Source organism: Pieris rapae, chromosome 12 (assembly GCF_905147795.1).
Source record: "Pieris rapae chromosome 12, ilPieRapa1.1, whole genome shotgun sequence".
Lineage (NCBI taxonomy): Eukaryota > Metazoa > Arthropoda > Insecta > Lepidoptera > Pieridae > Pieris > Pieris rapae.
The window spans coordinates 8,560,607-8,585,865 of record NC_059520.1 but is presented as its reverse complement, the minus strand read 5'-3'; the positions used below and the strand labels follow the sequence as shown (position 1 = coordinate 8,585,865).

The window sequence follows — 25,259 nt, the reverse complement described above, 5'->3', positions numbered from 1 at the left end:
TGTTTACTATGTGAGTAACTATATCGAACATCTTGCAGTATTGAGAATTTATATATAATTTATCGTTAAAGTGAATAGTATATCGTATATATCCACCATCCATCGGAATATTCAACGTTTTTTAAGTGTGGTGTAAGGTGTAAAAAATCTAGAATTCTGCATTACAAAACGTGCATTGAGATTTCATTTTAACATTCCAACAATTAAATTCGTTGACAACCCTAAGTTGACGCATGTTAAATTAAACAAGCCTACATTTCAGAGATCTCGGTTTTATTCAGATCTTTTATTACAACGAATTTTAAACTCCGTTCCTTTTAAATAAACCAATCAATATTTGGAGAAAGATGCGTGCCACACTTCGCTTTAAGATTGATCCACTTATCAAAAATTTATTTGATTTTGACAAAAAATAGGCATAGTAAGCAATCTTTCTTCTTCTTTCTTCTGCGCATTCTGAATCTGACAGTCTCTTCATTAGACCAGAATAAATTCAAGCATACTGAGTACTTTTAATACCAAAAAATAAAAAATAAGGAATCTCTGAGAGATAAATTTATGGAAATTAATATAAGTATTTTTATCCTTCCCTTGCAATACATTCATGAAAACGTTATGTGTGTATACAAATACACTTTTACTAGAATATAACATACGCACAATGTTAATACTCGGAACAAACGCAGGCTGTAATTTCCCCGTACTAGATAGACTATCTAAAGTTAGTAATTATTTTTTGGGAAAAGGGATACTCTTCTTTAATAAAATGCTAGTGGCTCTTTTATCTCTTTAATAAATTGAAGAAATGTATTAAAGAAAAGCTGTGTAAAAAGTCTTACTATAAAGTTAGCGATTATCTAGTTGATAAAGGGGCCTGGGACTAGTGTTAGGCCGGCTACTTCTAATTAATTTGCTATATTTGTTTTAAAATAAGTGTTGCTTGATGATTTGCTTTTTTAAAAGAGTACCGAGTCTTCTTTCCCGATGAGTAGGGATGCCTACAGATTCAAATTTAACGACGTGGAATAAGTGATAACTGTATCTTATGTTCCATAATAAACATATATTTTTTTCTCAATCGCAAAATTTATCTTCATGTGTAGCTGGTTATTTACCTGTAAGTTCGCCCCGCTTTTGAGGAAACTGGAGAGAGCATTTTGGCTAACATGCACTTCGCCCTTGTACATGAACTCCAGGAGGGCCTGCATGTTATCTGCCGAAGTGGCTTCCAGTATGACGTAACAGGCGCCTGCATGGCTGGGAGGGGCGGAATCGAAGAGCTCTTGAAAGTGTTTACTACAAGCCGCCAGAATCACTTTGTGGGCTTTGAACTGCCGACCTGAAATACCAATAGATTTATAAATTTACTATCCAATTAAAAACATATATTTGTAGTATTGACGCAGACGATTTTACTTATGTTATTAATTAAACTGCATAGAGGTATAATATATGTAAGCAAAAAAAACGCAATCTGATCTGAGATGGACTGAGAAAAACATTCAGAAGTCAAGTTACGTATATAATTTAAATTTAACTATATACACCTCGAAAAAATGTAAGACAAGATTTAGAATAATTATTATAGCATCAATATAATTTATTACGCCTAACAATTAATATACGATGTAAAACTAATGTTAGCTTCAAAACGTAGCATATTCGTAGCTATCTACGAAATAAATTTTTAAAATGTAAAAACGACATAAAACAAAGGCGAAACGATTGTTCCGTTTGACAATCAAGTTGGTGAAATGGATTGGCCAACAATATCTTGTAGTCCTCTACGCATAGACATGAAACGTGATATATAGATACATTCTCACCGCCCTGAAATTTATGCAATAGCCCGACTGCATCTTAATCGAATGGCAAGCACTTTTTGTATAAACATAAATATCATTACACTAAGAATATATAAACATATTTTCGTTTCTTTGTAATAACTTCAAAAAACTGACCGATTTTTAAATTACTTTCAACACTCGATACCGGCCGGAGTATATGCTATATTTAATTCCAGAACAAGAAAAGAAACCGAACGAAGACGGGATAGCCCACTATTTCTATATGTGTCGCATTCATTGCTCGTATAGAATCTGCGGGTATAAGATTAGAAAACTGTGTTTTAAGTTTTTTTTTTGAAAATTTCGAATATCTTGGAAAACTTATCATTTAATTGCATTGCTCAAACAACCTTGAGCATTCATTGCCGCTGAATAAATACCCTAAAAATTATTACCACTCATAATTTATGCCTAATTTCAATCTAATTTTCATTGTCTGAAGGTTTACAAATTTAAATACATCGCATAATTATCTATGAATATTATTTATTTTGAACACGAGGCTCTTAAAACCTTGTTCTCTGTTATCACGTGTTGGTCCAGTGATCGACTACAGATCAAATACCGATGTTATGTGGTCCCCACTGTATTATACAAATATTATTAATATTTCTATTTACCTAATTACTATTTCTTTACTTCTTTAAAAAAAATGTTATGAGGTAGTGAACTTGAAAAACTTGTTTTTAAAATTATGTTTACAAAAACTAGCGTTCAAGTAATATGGAATAGAAGTGTCTTTCAAAGGATCGGGACTTGATACTAAAAGGTTTGGGTTTTGTAGTTTAAGAGTAGGGATATATTAAGTGGAACAAACTAATTAATCATAACTTATACAAGGTAAAGAAATATTAATTTGGTAAATAGAAATATTAATAATACAGTGGGGACCACATAACACCGAGGGGTTTTTTTTTTCAATTTTTTATTTCGACAGTCATGTATAAATGTTATATAATAGATAATGATAAGTCTAGTTAGAAAAGATAATACTGTTTACGAGTCAAATATTATTTAGTAAGGGAATATGAAAAGGTGCTTCACATTATTAGAAAAAACGTTTTTATGTTATGCATTTGGTTGTTAACTTGAATATTTATTAATTGGTGATGACGTCATACCGCGGAACTCAAACAGCCTTGGACCTACGCACCGTTAAGCTAGTACCTATAGGTAATGAGATTTGACGCAATATTATCGTAGCAAGGCTCTAAGGCTTGTCTATCTATGAAGGCTCTATCTCCTAGTACTAAGAACCTGTATATATGTATCACACAAAATCTTTTTTACTTCGAAAAGTCTAGAACTCTTAAATAATATATCCATTCGTTTATGAACATGGTGTAATGGTTGCAGCTCCTTATAAACGTTGTATAAAAAACTTGGCGATTAAAGAGTGACGGAGTTTATTGCCAGTTCTTCTCTTCCGTTCTACGCCCTTGATTTGAGAACTGGCAGTAAATGTAAATTCACAATTAAGTTATTTTTTTTCGACGTTCATAAGTGTACTTGTTGATGTGTTGTGTTGTCTATATGAATAAAGATATTTTTGTTTGGTTTTCAATTGGCAGATAATTTTTTTTCATGTGAATTAATCAACGCCATAGACAAATATAAATATAATGTCTGTAATTATCAACCATAGACCTGGAAAACGATAATAATTTAATTCTTAGAATGCTTTAGACTCTCACGTTTACAAGCTAATCCAAGACTTCGTAAATAACGTATTATTAATAAGTAGATCAAAGTCTTAACATAGAGTCTGATAATAGAGCACTGTCTAACAAAAGTCTAGACAAAGCAAATGCAGCTAATTTTCCGTTTCACTGAAAATATTGAATAATAGACACTTTTTATTAAGGAAACAAGGCGTCAATAGGCTTTTTGGCATTGGACCTTGGTAATGGTACCAACTAGTGTAAAGGTCAACGACTTTTGAAGTCGATTTTAATTAAATCTTCCTCTATGTATAATTCATTTCATTGAGTTATACTAACAATAAATATAATATTTATAATTAATAATAAAATATTATATTTATAATTATTAATATTTATAATTAGGAAAACTATAGATTACACGTATTACCTCTGCTAGTTACCAAGGTTTTTTCAAGTCTGTCTAAAATTCTTATACCCCCTATGTACATAATTTTTAATATTAAAAAAAATGTTTACTTAAGAAACTTAAAGGATGGGTTTTAAGGAAAAAATCAATAGAAAGTTTTAAGAAACACAGAAATTAAATTTTTCAAATGTAAGCCGAAATTCAAATCTAAATAATTTAGATAAATTTTGGAATAACAATCAAATTGGGAACCACTCTATAAACAATAATAAAAACAAAAATAATTCATAGATGATGTTCATATACTACTATATATACCAAGAGAAATAAATAATTACATAAATATTCAGACTGGAGAGTCACGTTTTTGATATACCCAAAGATTTTTATGAGTGACTAAAAATATTCCCCTTTTCAAAAAGTATAAATTTTTTTATATAAAGGGCGCATTATTTGATCACGTGCAATCCGCACGTGAGCGAACGCGTACTGTCGACAAGCGAGTTTTTGTCGCTCTTCAAGGACAGCCTAATTTGTATATTAAGTACTATTATTTACGGCTAATATTTGTAATATATAACATAGATAAGAAGACTACGTCGGTATTAGAAATCGCTTTTAAAATTTACCAGAGTAATAATATATTTTTTTGTGAAAATAGTAAAAAAATTTACAACTTAAGTAATTTGTTAAGTTTGATAGTCATTATAAAAAAATCAGTACTTGAAGAAATCATCTTTCGTGTCACAAAATATCAACAGAAGGGAAAGCTGAAACTTTTCTGATAATCTAAATCATCAATCCTCTTTCAAACTATATAAAAAATCTTTAGTTTGATTAAGAATCAAAGGAAAGGGATTTTGACTGGTGCATACCATGAAGTGGGCAGGACACTTAAATTAGCAGAAGTTAAGAAAGGTAGAGCAGAAACATTAAAAAGGGATTAAAAGGAAGAAGGAGTCATGGATGGGAGGATGAGATTCGAGACAAGACAGTTGAAATACTGTCCGATGACGCACAGTATTTTTTATGTACTACGTAACTGTAAAGGCTTTATTAATATTGATTAGGAAACACACAGAACCAAAACGTCAACGTCTTTTTGGGTCCAAGAGTAAATATTAGCCTAAAACAGTTTTTTTCCTATATTAGATTTTTATACAAAATTTTAAATAACACATAAATTGTATGTTACATACATCATCTACTGATAAATATTTAAATTATAAGAAAAATCGTATTAAATTAATATCAAATGTATCCTTTAACTTGTTGGTTTACAAGACGCAATTCACAAGATTGAAAATTCGTCCGCGTCACACTCAAAGACACCGAGAATATATTTTGAATGATAAATGCATAACCAAAGACACGCTATGCTTAAGAATCAGGCTCTCTATAATTTATTTGTGGTAATTTTCTTCATTCAGATCAGGCATAAAGGTGAGATTTTCAGACAAGAATGTATGAACAATGCAGTTTCCACTGATATTTAAAATAAAATATGTTTATTTTGGAACATAAGATCATCATAGTATCACTTATTCCACGTCATTAAATTTTTTAAGGCAAAAAGCCTTTTGGCATCCCTACTCATCGGCAAAGAAGACAGAGGGTGTTGGCCGAGAGAAAAAGCTGGCGTAAAAAAACTCTCGGTACCATACATACTGCAATTGACTCGACATTTAGAGCAATATAGGTAACTCAATAAAGCTAAACTTAGTCAAAAAATAGAGGTAAGATGGTTTTCTTCGTCAAAACTTTTTCTCCTTCCGAAGCCCTTCCATCTTTAACCAATTTCTTAAAAACAAAATGTTCACTAACGTTTCAAACATTCACTAAAACAACATCGTGTCAACTTGTTCGATGCTGATACAGAAAATATTCTAATTGTGCAACAATAGTTTAAATTATAAATTGTCTTGTATAGCATGTCAAAACAAAGACTAGCTGCTAGAATACACTGAAGTAGGAGTGCTAGTGAACTTTTCTAATATTCTTTCTTCCTATTATAAAATGTAATTCTGAGTATTCTAAAAATAAAATATACAGACGACACTGGAACCTGACAGAGGCGTCATAAAGTCTTGAAAAGGTTCAGACGCCCATCCGCCACCTATAGTGGATAAATCCTATATCTACATAATAACGGGTATATATTATGATAGATTAATAATCAAAGGGTTGAACGAATACAATCGAGCTGGGAACACTACTGCTTAACTATGATTATCAGTAGAAGTCATTTCTGGGAAATACCATCTTCAACAATATGAGCATACTCCCTAAAGGCCGGCTGTGCACTCTCTAACACAGATGTACATGGAAGCTGCCGTTTAATGCCGTGGGAAGTCTAAACAATTAGTTAAAAAGTAAAACCTTAGGTTAATGAAAAACTAACCACTTGTTTAGGAAATTCGGTAAGGACATATAATTTTTTTTAATCAGTGGCGCGACAACCTTTTCAGGTCTGGGCCTGAGATTTCCGAATTTATGAGCATTTGTCATATGTATATTACAATAATAGGAGGAGATCATCAGCCTCCTATGCCTGACACAAGCCGTCGACTTTTTGGCAAACAGAAAAAATGTCAGGTACACAGGGATAACAGAAACACGTCGAAGCCTTGGGCAACACTGCGATACGATATGTTGCTGACTTATTCATGCTCATATAAACATTAAAAAATGTAAACGATAAATATTAAGGTCTCTATGAAGGTTTATGTGGACCAACTTGACCTAGAATTATTTAATCACTCTTTCTAATTGCCAAAATTAACCCGCTACAAAATATCACTAGAGATACATTCATACAAGTACCTAATAAAATAATCAGGATTAAAATTTAAAGTCTCTTTTTATAACATCGACATATATATTTTTATAACAGCGCTATATATGTCGCACAACTGGAGGCTGTACAAAAGAAATTTTTACGCATTTTAAATTATCGGATGAATAGTGGTAGGGCTAATTACAAGGAACTTTTAAAAAGATATAAATTACCTTCTCAGAGTACTAGGCGTAATCTAATAGATTGTGTCACAGTGAGAAAAATATGCGTAAATGAAATAAGTTGTTCAGATCTTCTTGAACTCATACCATTTAATGTTCCTGCCAGGTCTCTACGCTTACATAGAACTTTTAATTTTCAGACTCCCAGAACCAACATTGGGTTCCGTGTTCTTCCTTAGATTCAATCAAAAACATTGACCCTTTTTCGCACTCCACTACTGCTTTGTTTAAGAATAAAATAAAGCAACTCTTAATGTCATAACTTTATATTACTTTTATGTGTGTTGTTGTCATGTATTATTTTTTGTATCATATATAAGTGTAACCTGTTGTAGATGCATCCAGTGTGTTTGTATTTGTTTTATTTTTGACTGTGTTTTTATTAAGGATGTCTCTGTTTGGTTTCCCAATAAATAAATAAATAAATAAATAAACACAGCGGGCAACAGGAGATTCCCGGTGCTAATTAATACCGTCTATGGACTCTTAATGCCATGTAGGTTGCGAGTCCGTTGTCGGCCTATTAAGAACGCTCTTTTCTTGAACCTAAGTCAAATTGGTTCGTAAATACTTCAGTGGCTACCAAACACAGACTGGTGGTGCACAGCAATATCTTAAAGAACACAGTTGTGGTACGACAGACGTGGAAGTGTTATATACTTATATATTACATACTAAAATATTTTGATTAGGTAAGAGGAATCTTCAAGTACAGATCGGTACGTATGATAGGAAATTCACACTAAATCTCGACTATAACACTGCAGCATTCTCTTAACGAGAAACGCACTAAGAATTAGTAAAAATTGCGAACCGCTTAACCACTAAACCAAGAGATAAACGACCAAAAACCACTTCCACACGATAGCTAACAAGGAAATAGTTCGGCATTGGCCGACGCAGCTTGCAACACCGACATTGACCTGATTTCGAGACCTACTAACTTTTATCTAACGTTATTAATATACAGCGTTAGGGACATTGTTCTATGTAAATTATTTTACAATGGTAGAATTTTTCGACCTATTTATTTATTTATTTATTTATATATACATTCTAAAACAATGTGCCTACTACAAGAAAATATGACATCACAAATTTAACACACTTACACATCAATTACATTAGAACTTAAGCAATATATTAGAGGAACTAAAGAAACGGCCACAAAATAAACAAAAATAAAACAAAAAACAAATTATTAAAATTAACTAATAATATAAATAATAACTAAAACTAAAAATATAAAAATAACAGTAATAAAGAAACAAAAATTAAAACTAAAACCACATTAAAATTTAAGAGCCTGCAAAACAAAGTTACGGAATGTTGGTAGACTGTTGTAAAACATTTGTTTTAACACTAATAATTGAATTGTTAGTGTTAAACCAAGTGCGTCTCCATTGCGTGTTTTCGCCGTGTAATAAAATAGTTCTGAGACTGAGAACAGTGTTAGCTATTTATTAACTTAGAAACAATTTTTTATGACAAGTTCTTTGCCGGCATTCGGCATGAATCAAGTCGGTGAAGTATATTTTTGACAAATAAAAATACAGTGTCAATTCTATATAACGACACAAAAGGTGCATATTCTGACGTTACAAAGAGTTGTCGGTAAATGGAAAGAAAACTCCGTATAAAAAAAGTTTATGTTTATTTCAGACTATTAATAAAAGTAAAACACAATTCTTATTACGTATAGGCTATTTTCGCCTGACGTTCTTGGCTGCACCAGAAATTATGTTTTATTTATTCACTTATTTTATTCATATTTGCGCTCAATCCATCCCAATTTGTAAACATAGGTATGAACGGATTGCTTGCAAAGTTCGGTAGTATGATGCCGATAGTCGAGTTTATTACGGGCTAGGACAATTACAAAAATATGCTTAAAATAAAAGCTACAAAATAATGTTCATAGCTACGCAGTTACGTACGTACGCGACAACTTAAATAGTACTTTTTATTATTTAATTATAGTTATTGAGGTTGGGTGTGTGTGTCTATGTAGTATGAAAAACAATCTAAACCAACCAAAGCCGAGTGGACGAACTTTAAGGAGTTTTTTTTAAGTGAAACCACTTGAGGTTATTTTTTTACGTCACAAATACGTGCAGCGTTTTTGTCGAAGAAAAGGGAGGGAGCAATTGAGATCGATTGAGAGAGAGTGAGAAAGGAGAGATCGAGGAAAAATACACTCTATTGATTGATGTATTCGTTTTGTAGTAGTATTAGAATAATTATTCGGTGGAATTTCTGTCGCTAAACGACTTGTGCAGTAAACGCAGATTCTTTTAATATTTATATTATTATTAGCACGTATACAGTGTATAAACAGTGTGAATATAGATATTCAAATACATAGAGTAATCATATACTGGTACGTGATCATATATTGGGACTTTTACCTTAGTAATAATTAACTTAAAAAGAAGTTTTTTTTAATTACCATTATAAAAAATCACCGAAAAACCTTACCTAAAACCTTGCCACCCTGGTGCCTAAAGCACTGTAGACCAAATGACAAATTCTTTTTGTGTAGTTAACAAAATACGTAATAAGCAATGACATCCTAGGGTGACCAAAAAATATTTTTTAAATTTACAATTTTCGAGTGTTATTTTGAATTTAAAATGACCAACAGAATAATTGTATAATACACACAATTACGAAAATATTCAATTGTGTTCAAAAAGTCCTTCATGCATAATAAAATATGTGACAAACAAAACGAGCATCTCTATTGTATATGTTAAATATTGAATATAAAAATATATATAATCACATTGAATGCATATGCAATTTAAATATCAAAAGAGGTGTACCTGAATGGTCCAGGGTCATATGTCGTTAATTCATTGTTTAAATATGAGATATATGTTAAGTAATAAAAGATTCCACAAGGGCAAAAGGACAAGCCAATAGGCATTAATACAAACAAATAAAAAAAATGTAATTTATTCATCTACATACAATTTGTACACTTATGCATGTCATTTTATGCTATCTATCTATCTTATAGCGGTATAAGTGCACACATTGTTATCATCTATGTATTCTTTAACTGTGTAAAATAAAATTTTTTTATAAGGATAAGGTTTATAACTTATGTAGCGGAAGTTTGATTACATGATCTGGATAATATGGGCTTTATTAACTATTTACTCAAATATCAATACATATTTATTAGATTAATTATAAAAAAAAACAAAATCAGTGGCGCTACAACCTCTTAAGGTAAAAAAATCATGAAACAGATACAGACATTTGAGGCCCAGCTCAAATGTCTGTATCTGTTTCATGATTTTTCAATCTAATAGGCATGTATGTGAACAGCCTCCTGTACCCGCCTTAGATTAGGGCGAGCAGGTTTCTCCACGATGTTTTCCTTCACCGTTCGAGCGAATGTTAAATCGCCACATAGAAAGTGCGTTGTTTTTTGTACTGTCTTGATCCACTTTTCTCATAAAGTAATAAAAGGATATCTAATTTGGCGATTTAACTTCTACTTTCTATCTACTACTGTCAACGTATCTTTCAAAAACTAAAGGAATATTTAAAGGTGGTTTCGATGGCCGTATCGTAGAAATAAACAAAATATATACAATATGGTTTATATATATGGTGTAGACGTGCATTTTTTAAATCGAAATATGACGTTCAACCGTTTAACTAATTCTATTAGTACTTTTCCACGCCAACAGATGGCGCTATAATAAATATTAGTGGAAACTGCGTATGCATGATTTAAATGACATGATTAAATTTATTCATGTGTAAGCATCTAACTCTAATTAAAATTCAACACTAATCTCTAAATCTAATCATTTTTTGAGATTATTTGTTAATACTTAGGCCGCAACACGTATTTTATTGAAATCTGATTAAATCTGTTAAAAATTGGACAGCAATTTAATGTCGCGATTCCAAAGACTTAACCACTTCAGAAAAATTTAGATTTGGCTCACAGAATTATGAGCTTCATCAATCAATTTGTCGGGGGTGTAATAAAACGCGCCAAAACGCGGTTTTGGTTAAAAACGTGCAATTAATAAAAAAATATATCTGAATCGTCACAACTAGTTGAATATTATGTTATGTTAATTAATTTTGTTAATTATCAATTTTAATTATATTTTTAAATAAGTATATTTTGAATACCTTAACGGTATATAAAATTACGATATGAACCATACTATAAGCAGTATAATCATGAATTAATATAAAGAGAAACACCCCAAAATACAGTTTCCCGGGGCGCAGTCGCAAGCAAAATCTAGTTTATGTAAGTTATTGATCACATGACTGTACAACGTATATATCTGAACATTGAACAGGATGCAAGTGTTCAGGGGGTGGGGAAGTCGACTAACCCCGTTTTCAGCTCACTCACACTTTCAAACGAATAAATCGTGCTAGGGTTGCCACTTGTTTTTAAATAAAATTAAAGCAAGCTCAATGTTTATTTAATTTGTGTATTATTTTGATTCTTTAGGGCCAATTCAGTAAAGTTTAACTCTAAGGCTTGTGGACTCTCCTTTCGATCTAAAGGGATCCGGGGCCATTCTACCACTGCCTGGCCTCAAGGCCCCAGATTAATAAAAATGGTAGTACAAAAACTAAATCCCTATTAAGAATAACAACTTTAGCAGTGCAGGTTATATATTTCTTATGCCAACGAAATTTATTTAGATATTTTAAAATTAAAAATTATTTGTCAGCCCTATTTCGGCGTCTGTGTGCCGCCCAAATTCAAGGTCGGCGTAGGTGGTACCCCCTAGAGCGAGACAGCAAGTCCCCAAAGTGCAGGAAAATCGATCTTGCACGAGGCAGGGTTCTGAAAACTAGGTGAATCATGGCTTTTCGAACACGGGGGAAAGCGTTGCGGCGGCACATTTAACAATTTTGAATTTCGACGATATTATATCGAAATAAAGATATATTTAGATTCCTTAGACATTGTTTATTTAGGCATTTTGAACAGAATCCTGATAAAATATCAGTAGGGCAGTAGTCGGAAACTTATGTGTCTATGAATTTTAGTGATAATTAACGGGAAGGTGACGAATTTCGGGCCCAAGCAGATCTATGGGTCGGGACATATCTAGAGAAGTGGGAGAGGCCTGGGGTTAGGCATCTAGGCCTTTCTTTTATAATTTTTTAAATCTCTTTATTTTTTTATGAGCCTCCCAAAGATCTCAAATAATCACGTAAATTATATAAAAGAGAAATAGAAATCAAGTAATGTCGTTTAAACATCTAATCTCTAGGCAAGAGCAATATTTTTATTTTCTATAATTCCTACCTTTAATTTCCAGAAGATGTTACCTGCATATCCCTTTGTTTTATGGCAATAATCACTGTCACATTTGTTAAAAATCACGCACCTTTTTAGTTAAGAGCGATGTTTTGAAATTGTAAGTTTTAAATCAACTACACATACTTATAAGAGACTAAAAATACTTTAATTGAAATTATTACAACCCTTAGGATCCAATTAAGAATAAAACACTATCTTATAAAATGCCGGATAAGACGAGATAACCACTAATGACTAAAACCTAATTCTAAAATATTGCTCAATAGTTTAATTCTTATACAAATCAACTGACTACTCTTCAACAAAATTCCCAACCAATCGTGAATTCTCAACGACGAAGCCGCATATCAAAAAAAATCCTTATAAATATTTTATCTAATAATTGGTATATTATTTCATATTGACTGAAGTTGATAATTAATATTGTAGTTTATAATCATAACGACATTCGTTTTATTGATACAAATAGTGTAGAATCTTAGATCAAATTATATAAATTTTTGTTTTGACTGACGTCAAATATATTACGTCACGTTGGTAAACGTACGCAAGTGTTGCTATTTTCTCTCGCTTTGCTAATTTTGGGTAAATAATTATTAGACAAACGCAATTTAGTTGGAATATACTTAGAAAACTAAAAGAGAAAACATAAAATCGAAACTATTATTTAATAATAACAATTCACTCAGATATTTAAAAATCTGAATTATGAGTGAATATGACTATAGTGACTATTTTCTTAAAGGTGTAAATAGATTGATACCAACTAATGCACGTCCTAAAAGTAACATAATTTTTATGAACGTCGCAGATTGTTTGCACAGCTGTTGGATATATTTTAAATATTAAAATTTAAAAGGCTTTTTTGTAAACTGTCCTAGGTACATTTTCTCATAAAGTTATCTCCAATAGTATATTAGAATATTGCATTAAATAATGAGTAACAACCCTTAGAGCCAATGTCGTACAAATTTTATAAATATAAGCGCATCAAATTTTATACAATATTTAAAAATATTTTTTTATGAACAATGCTCAAATAAGTAACATTTTATACTTATTTATGGCATCACTCGATTTAGCGCATGTGTTGACGTGTGAGTTTTGGCGCGATTTTTAAATTGCGTTTGTGTGAATTTTTAAAAAACGAAGACTGATTTAACATACACGTAATTAGGTTGTGTTAGAAATTAAGTACACACATCCGACCTAAAAAGCAAAAAATTCATACTTTGCTAACGGAAATCTATAAAAACAATATTAAAATAAAATCGTAATTAATATTGGTGATGTCTTAATCATGAAGCTTTAAGGAGTTATACAATGATTTATCACTTTTTAAAGTGCATAGGCGTGTAATAATTATACGAAATAACGCGGAAGAACTATGATGCTTGTACGACGATTTCTCAATAAAGAAAAATACATTTAATTGACATTAAAAGTATAGGTAGCATGTATGAAACAAATACATTATTACGAACACATCATTGTTAAAATGCTGCCTAGAAACGTTTCTCTAATTAACCCGTGCGTCACGCGTAAATAATTTAACCCTTCCTGAACGCAATCAATACCCAAACTTATCTCTGCCACACTTGGGGAGGCACAGTGCATATGTGGAACCACCCCATATAAAGCTACGCCTGGATGTTTCCGTACACATAATACCTAGTATGTATATTTTAGATAATTTGTATCTATCTATCTAGGAATAACACGAATTTAACCCACACGCATGTCAATTTTATCTAATAAAAATGTAAAATAACTCGCTTCAACTATAAAAATGTTTAGTTTTTAAGATATTAAATGTTACGAAACTTTAAAATTTGGATCTATACACATTCGCCAAGAAAATTATGAAATGCAATCGTGCGGTCATATGATTTTTGGATTGTTATCATGTGGACTCAATCACTGGACAACAAATAAATGTGCTAAAATCACGGAAGCGGGTTATTATTTATATCTACGTAACAATTATTAGAAACCTCTGATATCGTATATAAATATTGTAATATATATATAAACATTTGTTAGGGAAATCTTCCTATGAATCCAGTGAAAACAAAAATATTATTCTTAGTAGAACCATAGCTTATACAAAGTCTACAATAATGTAAATGCCAAAATAAACATAAGCAATTTAAAAAAAGATAATTTTTGAAATAAGAATGTTTTTCATTCACTCGCAACTGCTGCCAGCCTTAGTGCGTTTCAATGCGGAACGCATTGGCGCCCGGGCGTATCGACCCGTCGTTATGTGTGCCACTGCCCCCCACTGCCCCCTACTGCCTCTAACCCCCTGCCAGCTGACACGATCACTCTTGACTTTTAATACCCCTCAATGTAGTACCGTGCACTTGTGAAAGATTTAACGATAAGACAATTTTGAAGATAACTGGAGAAATTGTTTTTTAATCTGCAGGGTGTCAAGCTGTGTATGAAAAACTTTTGCGATTTTTGAGATTCATTTTAATGTAAACGCGAATTAAATAACAATGTTTATTAATTACTGTAGGTACTACGACTTCTTTTGTTTTTTTAAAGTATGCATTGATTTTAGTTTTGTTAATTTAACTTAGTTATTTATTGTAAACGAATATTTTACAATTGAGAAGTGACAAAAATTAAGGCATCATTTGGCGCACTATGACCCACTGAAGTATTTCCGAACCAATTGGAAAACGGTGTACACATTTATAAATCCGGCAATGTACTGCAACCCTTCTGGCAATGTACTGCAACCCTTTTGGCAATGTGAGTGTACATGGGCAAAATCATCGTCACGTGCTCTGTCTTACTTAAAAAAATGTACAAAGTAATAAAATATTAATAAATAATTACGATACAATTTTCTGAAAGATAACGGCCTTGACTCCAAAGAAATATTTATATCTCTGGGTTTTTGTATTATGTGTGAAGTGCGTTTTTATTTACGCACCGATTGGACTTAGATGATACCGAGTAGGCACTCGAGGTCAATGGCTTTGATTCGAGTGTTAGAATATTATTACGAATTCGGCTTGTTTTGATCTTCGGCCTTTGTGTTTCGATTAATTGAAGAAAATATTTTTCTAGGTTATTTGTGGCAGACGTCCTTGCCGTCAAAGTTGTAGGCTTTATTGATTTATGCCTTTGTTCCACATTGCTATGCATGCTCGTCGGTTGTACTTATGACACAGTCACTTCTCCAGACATCTTTCAGCCCAGGTCTACATCAGCCGACCGCATCTTTCACATCGTTGTGAAATTCATACTTCAGTGACATTAAACATAATTACATAACATTAAATCTCTAGACAAATATCTTTGTGCTACATTCGTCTAGGTCTGTATACGATCCTGGTTCCCATTTCCCAGGGAGGCTGGGGGTGTCTACCCACCGACCTCGAAAACTTCAGCGTCAACGAAACGAGCAGGTACGTAATTAGTCAAGATTGTTTTCGTGGTGCGTGGAATACAGTAATATTAAACCTTTTGACAAAATCTCGTGATAATAATAAGGTTGCTGTGTGCCATACACATCGTGACTTTACTGATGAATTATTATTATGAAGCCTTCATTGCTGACACCCAGTACATTATATGTACATATTAGATTTATTATCATCATCATGCATCAGATTTGCCCGTTGTGGTGATCAGCGTGCAGGTACTGTGACACACAGGCCTCTTCTAGCTGCTTCAATTATTTTCTAATATTTTATTATCTTTTTTCTACCGACAATTCCAAGCAAGAAACTTTTTGCTTTCTGTTGATATTTAATCTTATAATTGACGTCATCTATAAAGATTTAAAATGTATCCAGTGCTTTTTTGGAACGACCATATAGTTAGAAAATTTGTGATTTTTCTTTCCATGTACTATTGTTATTTTAAGTTTTTAACCTTTTTTTAATTGGTATAATTTGTATTGTATAATTCAGGATTTAGTCCGGCGTTCCTAGGTTTTACTTGTTGAAATAAAGTAAAAAAATTAACACAACGTTTAATGTTATTATTACTCCATAATCTTTCTGTCCTTAAACTCCCGGGTATTAAAGTAAATAGACTTAACAGATCCCCACACATTTGTCAACGTTAAATCTAAATAAATCTTAAAGTCCGAGTTACAAAAGAAAATTCGAGAAATAAAAGTACCTACAATTAAAGAATAAACAAAAAAAAATATTCAATCATTTAAATTTGTGATCTATAAAAATTCGAAACAGACTATAAAATTCCAGACAAACAAAATGCTAGCCTTGAAAAATTGCATGTGTCATTTGTTTTTATATATGATAAGATTATTTAATGCGTAGATGCGTCGCTTATCATCAATTTCTTGAATTTCAGTAAACAAGGTTGCAATATCCTTTTTTTGATTCTAATCAGTAACTACTGTTGATATAAAGCATTAAATATCTATCTAAAATAAATAAATAAAATATTTACAGTACAACCTTTTTAGGCCTCAGATTTTTGTATCTGTTCCAGGAACATTTGTCAATATAATATGATCAGACTCCTGTGCCTGACAGTTGACACATGCTGTCGACTTTTGTGTCTAAGGCAAGCGGTATCGTAACGTTTTCGCCGGCGTGTCTTAAGTGCGCACATAGAAAGAAAGTTCATTTGTGCCCAGCCAGAGCTCGAGCCTTTGACCATAAAATTAAAATGTAATAATAATATTCTCCTCTTGTCACCATGTTCTTTCTACATCTTTTCCCACCTCAATAACCATACAAAGTATTCCGTGTTACCGGCAAAATGGCCATGGTTTCAATCGTCTTTATCTTCTGTTTGTAAATATCCTTGTTTTTATTGGAAACCGGGAATTAACGTCGCGATTCAAATTCTCTAGTTTATGTCACCATTTGATAAACAGAACTTCAATTGAGAAAGCTTTAAAATCACTATTGTACATTAATCAATATTTTAGGCCAAATAATGTGAAAATACAAAGCAATTTCCTCGTATTGTGATCTTCAATGCAAAGCTACGCGAATCTTGTTCTGATAACAAGTTCGTTGACATTGAGTGATAATTTTCTTGGCAGTATTGGTGCATTTCTTGATATCCGACACGTGTAAAATGTTAGGTATAAAAAATCAAGGTCAGCCACTAAAAATATATTTTTTAACGAAATATTTTTAGAAGCGAAATGGATTATTTAAATTATTTCACAAGATTAAAGCTTTTATAAGGGATAATGTCGTGAGCGCTGTACTGTGACTGAACAGTTTTTATCCAAAGGTTACTTGGTATTGGTTTGAAGGCACTTATTAACACCTTATTGGCCTCGACAGTGGTGTTTCACGTTAGTTGCATACATTAACTTAAATGAGAACTATATATGTGTTTCTATGCTTAAATATCTGTATAAAGCGAAGTAGATGTAATATTTGACTAATACTCTCGTTACAGACGTAATGTCTAATTATAAACACAACAGCATCACAAAGTGCTTTTTATGTTCATGTAGTTTTTAATTGTTAATATCGAAGCTTTATGCAAATTATTTATTATCAGTTTTATTAGTCAAAGCGCTATTTGATAAGCTTGATCCTAAATGAAATAAATGAGAACCATATATAATGCAATTTCCAAAGTACAAGTTACAATATATTCTTAAATACATTAAAATTATACTGAGCATAAATTTTACACAAAGAAATTTTGTTTTTACTAGTAACTTTTCGCTTAACAAAATTGCAGATTAGATAGCATATACACAATGCTTTTATTTAAATTGATCAGTCCACTAACGATATATCAAGCTCTGGGAGTTTATTATGTTATATTTGTGAAGAATTTGAACGATGGTTTAGAAAATAAAACTGTATTAAAAGTGTTATATAAGGTTTAAGATACTCAAATCTTTAATTAATTGATGCCGACAACTTCCGAGTTCCAATGTATTTATATATTGGACTTTATTAAACATTTACATGCAAATTTATTAATAAATGCCTAACTTTTAATAGCAAGTCCAAGAACGTAAAGCAAAATAATATTTATGAATTAAAGAAATAGCATGGGAACTTCCTTTTAAAACAGCTGTTTATTTATATATTTACAGCTGATACGCCAAAATATAAGACAATTGAGGATTTTTTATAATATTAACAGAACACCTATTGCTACGTATTACTTAATCTTTTCTAAGTATATTTTCAAATCATATCATAATGTATGTTATAAAGCTTTTAAGTGATGTATATTTAGTAATTGTAATAAGAGAAGGATAGATACAGGGTGGTCCAACTAGTGACGTCAATATACTTTTTTAAATTTCTCACACCCGAAAATATTTATAATACACCCGATTTTTTATAGTTTTCTGGCCATATATTTTTTTGTTTTTTTTTTTAAGTTTTCTGCCAGCGAAGATTCAAAGATTCGTATCGTTTTTACTGTAGGTATTTTGCAGTTTTATTTTCTGTGAAATGATTGTCTTAAATGTTATTCAAATAAAAAATATCAGCTTCCCAAAATTAGTTAAATCTACTCAAAAAAGGTTTGAAAGTTCATAAAAATGCAGGCACACAACCAAACAGAGATTTCCTTATAATAAACATTGTTGCTCTTGTGGTTAGCGTTGTATTTGTTTAATTATTTAAAAACAATTAAAAAAAAATATATGTTCAAAGTATCAAAACTCACCTTCGCAGTAAAGTGTGACGTCGGCTAAGCTCTCGGAGTTCCATAGGTTCGCGAACGAGGTGGCCAGGTTCGAACCGAAGCTGTTCCATTTCAAGCAGTATTGCTGCTGAGCGTCCATGCCCGGGCCTCCTCGAATATCTGCCCTGTTAACGAAATTATACATGAGAATATATTATCCCACACAATACGTTTTTCAGGTCATGGGATATAATATTATACAAAGCTAAACAAGGCTATTTTTATGTTATTTGTTACTCTTTCTTCTCTCGCTATTTTAAACGTAAATAAATAAAAAAATATCAAATAGCCTATAGCAAAAAAAACAACTTTAGGTAAAAGTAAAGAAAAGACTTACAGGCTCTAACTTTAGATCTTTACCATAAAGCACACAGATGATATAAAATCTTTTTCTTTCAATCCATCAATCAAGTTGAATGGTTTTTTTTTTGTTAAACGAGTACTACTCGTATGTAAATATATCAAAAAGTCTAAAACCACGCGCATCAAAATATAAGGTGAAACTACTAGGTAGACACAGCTAGTGCTTTTTTAAAGCAGTACCGAAATAGTTCTCTGAATTAAATAGTGTAAAAAAATAAATAACGCTTAACGAAAACTTTTGCAAAAATTTCAGGAATTATAAAAATCTTTTTTGCAATATTTCTACGATGAAAATTGCTTTGTGTGTTGGAAATAAATATTTCTGATTCATAAGTTAAAAAGTTGATACAAGGATATATTTAAAGATAATTCGATAAATAATAGTATGGCGTAAAGCAACCAATAACAATATTGAAATATTTTGACAAATACGACAAGATGACAGTTGACAAATGCGTCAGTCAGTTCTGATTGTATTGCCGAAACACTGAACACATTTATTATCTGCCTCCTTGGTTATGTTTGGTGACATGCATTTAACTTGCTCGTTTAGCAACGCAATTGTTTTGTTATCTCTTTAGAATATTTGCCTATGTAAAAAATAATAATTGTCCATTCATAGGAGAATTCGTATATAATAATTACACAATATATTTTAGTATCAATATTTTACAGAACAGGCTCATCTGATATTAAGTGATCCTACTGCCCATGGACACTCATAATGCCCCAGGGCTCGCAAGTGCAATATGTAATAATAAATTACATTTAATTTAATTATGAATCTGATTAATAATGGGTGATACTTATGAGAGTCTTTCTGCCAACTTGGATTTAGTTCCCTTTGGAGACTTCTGGATAATTTTGAAGATTTATGTTAGCGCCTGTAAGATAGTACCGGTAATCCTAGACCTGGTGCTTTCCTCGCTCAACAAATAAGCAACATATCGAAGAAATGCCACCAGCGTTATTGGTACACTGCCACAGGCAGACCAACTTTTTTTTGAAGTTATACTTCTTTTGGCGCGATGGAGAAAAATGAGGAGAGTGAATTTTTACGATGGGCGCGCACACCAACACCTAAATTCGACATCGTAAAGTTAGGTCTAGGTGGCATGGAAATCGATAACTATGTTCAAGTTGTATATTCTAGTATTTTTAAATTTAGAACACGTGTTTCGTAAAAGTACAATTAAACAGTGTGAATAAATAAATATTATTTGGAGTATTTACTGATAATTTATTTATTTAAATTATTAAAAATCATTTTGATTAATTTTAATATTTATCTTTAATCCCTACTGCAGTTTAATTTTTTCCATACGCCAAATAAGTTCAACTTCTAGTACACACACTCTTTTTTTTATTAAAGAAAACTTAGATTATCTTACGAATCAGTATTAAAAGATATTCAAATTAATAATAATATTCAATTAAATATAATATATACAGCAATAAAAATAAAAAAATTTCTCAGTTTAATTATTATCCCCAACACCACCACATATACAATAGTAGCGCACAAAATAACAGCTAACCATTGACGGATAACGACCGAACTATTTTCTGACATATGCAATGAATTCGTAATTACAAACTGGCTTTTCCCACGTTGCCTTTTATTGATTTTCCCGTCCTGCTCAATCATAATTTATTACCGCCATGGTCTATATCGATACCTCTCTAACTATTTAGTAGATTGAACAAATCATTTAACTTTTAAGAAACTTTACTACTTGGAGTAATTAAAATCAATAATTAATTATGTACATATCTGGTTATATTATAGAAATTCGAAGAAAATAAAGGTTTACATAACAATTAAGGTACGCTTAGGTATGGACGGACACATTTCACCAGTTTGATTTGTAAGGCAAGGATTTTAAGGTAATTAAAAACATTCCATACTTTGCTCTGGCAGCTACACAAACGTGAGTTTAAGAAACATTTTTGTACAATAATTTTGTTTGCCTGATAAGAAATGATTTTTAATCTCTATTGTTTAATGAACTAAGCCCCTAAACAACTTGACAATCAAAAGAGGCACTCATGTGAAAATTCCCTTCACTAATAGATCTGCAGGGCCGATACGGTATCGATTCTAAACTCCGTTACAGCCTAACTGTACATTTGCATGCGTGCACATTTCGCCACTCTCCGTAGAGCTTCCAAAAGATGGACGATCAAAGGGCGGTATATCAGAGGGGGAGGTCATGTAATAGTGGACGTAATTTCGGCTACGACCTGGTTCCGGAATGCAACACGCGCACGCGTAGAGAGGGGGAGAAGAGAGGGGAGGGTGCATCGAGTTGCGCAAAGCACGGTCAGTTGCAGGTCATAATGAACCGTTTCTTGCTTTGTTCTATAATCTATTGTCCCGTTACATTAATAATAGACAATTTTTGGTAAACTATGTATAAATAACTATTGGGTTCATATTATGTAAGATACTTAACATTAGAAAAAACAAGTATTGTTTTATAATCTGTATTTTCTCTTACCTAGGACGATTTGATTACTCTATGTTTTTAAAGGAGGAAAATGGACTTTCCTCATTACAATTAAATTGTGCCTGAATAGTATTTATTTCGAGAAGAAAATTAATCAATAGAAATATTAGAAGGCGAGAGAAGTCACTTGTGTGAAATATAAAGATGTATCTTGAATATATAATCGTAAACCAAACTATATTACCGTCGGTTTAATATCTGTTGTACAATTTGAATAGATTTCGGTTGTTTGATGGAGCATAAACCGGATATCAAACCACAGATTGTTTTAGCCTCTTTGATTCGCTTGAGAAATGTCAATGTCAAAACAGATTACTAGACTAGAAATATAAGCAGAAAAGATCATAGTGCTCTTTTACTTTGTAGTATAATAATTATTTTTTATGACAAATGTTTAATACCGACCGTGTAAGGAAGTAATTTAATAATAATAATGATTTTTCGGATACCTCACATAATTATATTATAATATTTTTTATTGTATAATATATGTCGTATTTGTTTTTTTTTTATATTTCCCTTTTTTCGTACCTTATGCAACACGGGTTACTTTAAAAGGCAGTTTTACTTAGAACCTGCTCTTTGCAACATCACATTCGCAAACTGTGATGTATGATAAATTAAATCAGTGGCGCTAACACCTCTTTAGGTCAAGGCTTCAGATGTATGAATCTGTTTCTGGATCATTTGTCAATCTAATAGGCAAGTAGGTGATCAGTCTCCTTTGCTGACACGCCGTCGACTTTTTGGGTCTTAGGGAAGCCATTGCTCACGATGTTTTCCTTCACCATACGAGCGATGTTAAATACGCACAGAAAGAAAGTCCATTGCTGCGCTGCCGGGATCGAACCTACGACCTCAGTGATGAGAGCCGCATGTCGAAGCCACTAGGCCAACACTACTCACAAATTGTGATCAAATTCTTTAATAATAAAAATTGTAAATACACTTTATTTTTATGTATTTCAGTGATTCATGACTCTTAAGATAAGATTTTTGTTTTTAATCTACAATGTTATTTGTATTATTTTTATTCAGTTATTCACTTTACCCTTAGTATTTTCTTTTTACTTTTTTTTAATAGGGTTGTCTTGAAGTGATCGTTTGTTAGCCGCCCGTTAATTATGTTACAAATAATAAAATAAACGTCAAACGGAAAAAAAATGTCTGATATAAGGCGTATCACAGATTAATAATACAGCTTAAAACATCTGTGGTAACATAGTTAAGTAAATAAAAATTGTAAACACGCTGCAGTGTGACACAGTTCTTTATCATTTGTAAATGGGTATTGGGGTCAAATGCATTGCGTCGGAGACTAGCGCTGGGAACGACAACATTGATAAACTTTTACTTTCATTCATGAATTCCAACTCAGAGTCTAATATTATTTTTAATTGTTGATTAATATATTAAATGCCTTGATTAACGATTTCATAATAAATAAAAAATTGAAACCATTTTCGTGGTTTATGTTGTTTAAAAATAAAATGCAGTTTAAATTTAATTGAATATGTAATGTGTTTATTAAAACATATAGAATATATGACATATATAATCTTGTGATAATGTTATTATATTAGATAAGCAAAATTTTTGTAATATATTTCAAAAGCTACATGCGTAGATTAAATGGGGTATAGAGAGCAATTTTCCGGATCATTTTTGTTTATGTCAAGTATATGTGCCAGTGATGCCCACTTGGGGTTTCCCCATAACTTTTAGAGATGTTCTGGGGGGGGGGGGGGGGGGGGGAGAATTTTAGGACGGACATTAATTTAGGAGTATTATACAAGATTGTTATTCTTCAATACGCACGAGTCTATACAATTTTTAGTAGGCTAAGAACCCAACCAACAAATCAAACCAAATTTAACGCCAATTGTTGCTAGAACTGAAATATCAAAAAGCTTTAATACTTCTAGATCGAACTACTATTATCCTAGTTGAATATATTTTTGATGCATGAAATAATATCTCAAATCCAAGGTACAACCAAAACTTGAGGGGTTTTAAAAGGATATTTAGGAGTATTTGAAGTTGGTACTACATTCTGTATGCATCACACAGATGTGCAGTTCGAATCCAGCGTACAAATTGATATTTATATCTAGTGGGCCGGGTACAGTGAATTAAAACACCACGAATCAACCCATTCAACACTAGTTTATGAGCTGAAAAATCAGAAATATAAGCTAATACTGTAATAAACGGCTAATTATAGGTATTTATTCAAAATTTTGTTCCCTTTGGAGTAGGGGTTAGTCTCTTTGGTTTGAGTAAGTTAAAGATTTCAGTTGTTGCATCAGTATCGCAATACATGAAGGAGATGCCAGCATTAAAGGTACATTGTCACTCGTAAATCTGTTTTAGTTTTCTTTTTATACATTTTTAAACATATTTGAATATCTATAAAAAATGTTTTTAAAAATCAGTGGCGCTACAACCTCTTTTAGGTTCTGGCCTCAGATTTCTGAATCTGTTTCATGATCATTTTTAAATCTAATAGGCAAGTAGGTGATCAGCCTCCAGTGCCTGACACACGTTCCAACTTATTGTGTGCAAGACATGTTGGTTTCCTCACGATGTTTTCCTTCACCGTTCGAGCAAATGTTGAATGCGCACATAGAAAGAGACTCCATTGGTGCACAGCCGGGGATCGAACCTACGACCTCGTGTAAGGCCACACAATGCAATGCAAGGCAATGGCCACTAGGCCAACACTGCTGAATATCTATAACACATTCAAAACTAAGGCATATTACGAATTCAAACTGACATTAAAGCTTTCTATGTATAGGTAAATATGACAACAATGAATAACCATTTCCTGTCATATTTCGAAGCAAATTACATTGTCTCTACTCAGTAATTCTGTGTTACGCAACACGTTTCGACATACGCATGCACAGACCACTTTTCTAAATGTTAAACGTGCTTGATGCACTATTGTATGCATAATATGGACTGTAGTATAAGCCTACTACAAGAATATATATTATACACTTAGGGTCTGTTTCACAATGTCCGGATAAGTTCCAAATAAGGCTTTCAGGCTCGAATTTAATGACGTGGAATAAGTGATACCATGATGATCTTATGTTCCAAAATAAATGTATTTTTTATTTTAAGCTATTTATTACTTATTGGTAAGATAAACAGTATTTTTGCGTTTCACATCTGTCAGATAGCGCTATTTGTCATGAAATGCGAAGTATCTTAATCGGAACTTTTATCTTTCGAATAAATCATGTGTTGCATCATAGCTATTTGGTACTTTATCCATACATTGTGAAACAGGCCCTAAATGTTTAGTATAAATGACAATTTAATCTCAAATATAAAAAAAAAGTGTGTGTACTTATGTACACAGTTTGGATGTTATACTTCTCTGGTGTAAGATTAACATCTTTGCAAAAATTTTATTTGATCTTGAAAAAACGACTCTAGCAATAGAAAAAA

General features: G+C 31.9%; 1 protein-coding gene across 2 annotated transcripts in view; it reads right to left on the bottom strand.

Moving 5' to 3' along the window:
* LOC110999329 (zinc finger protein chinmo) overlaps positions 1–25,259 on the bottom strand; it is a 41,763-nt gene that overhangs the window by 3,316 nt on the left and 13,188 nt on the right. For both annotated transcript variants that reach the window (XM_022268341.2, XM_022268340.2), the window contains exons 2-3: positions 18,907–19,049; positions 1,116–1,339 (exon numbers count right to left, since the gene is read on the bottom strand). In XM_022268341.2, the coding sequence (XP_022124033.1) occupies positions 1,116–1,339; positions 18,907–19,024 (342 nt within the window). In that variant the 5' untranslated portion in view covers positions 19,025–19,049. The remainder of the gene's footprint in view (positions 1–1,115; positions 1,340–18,906; positions 19,050–25,259) is intronic.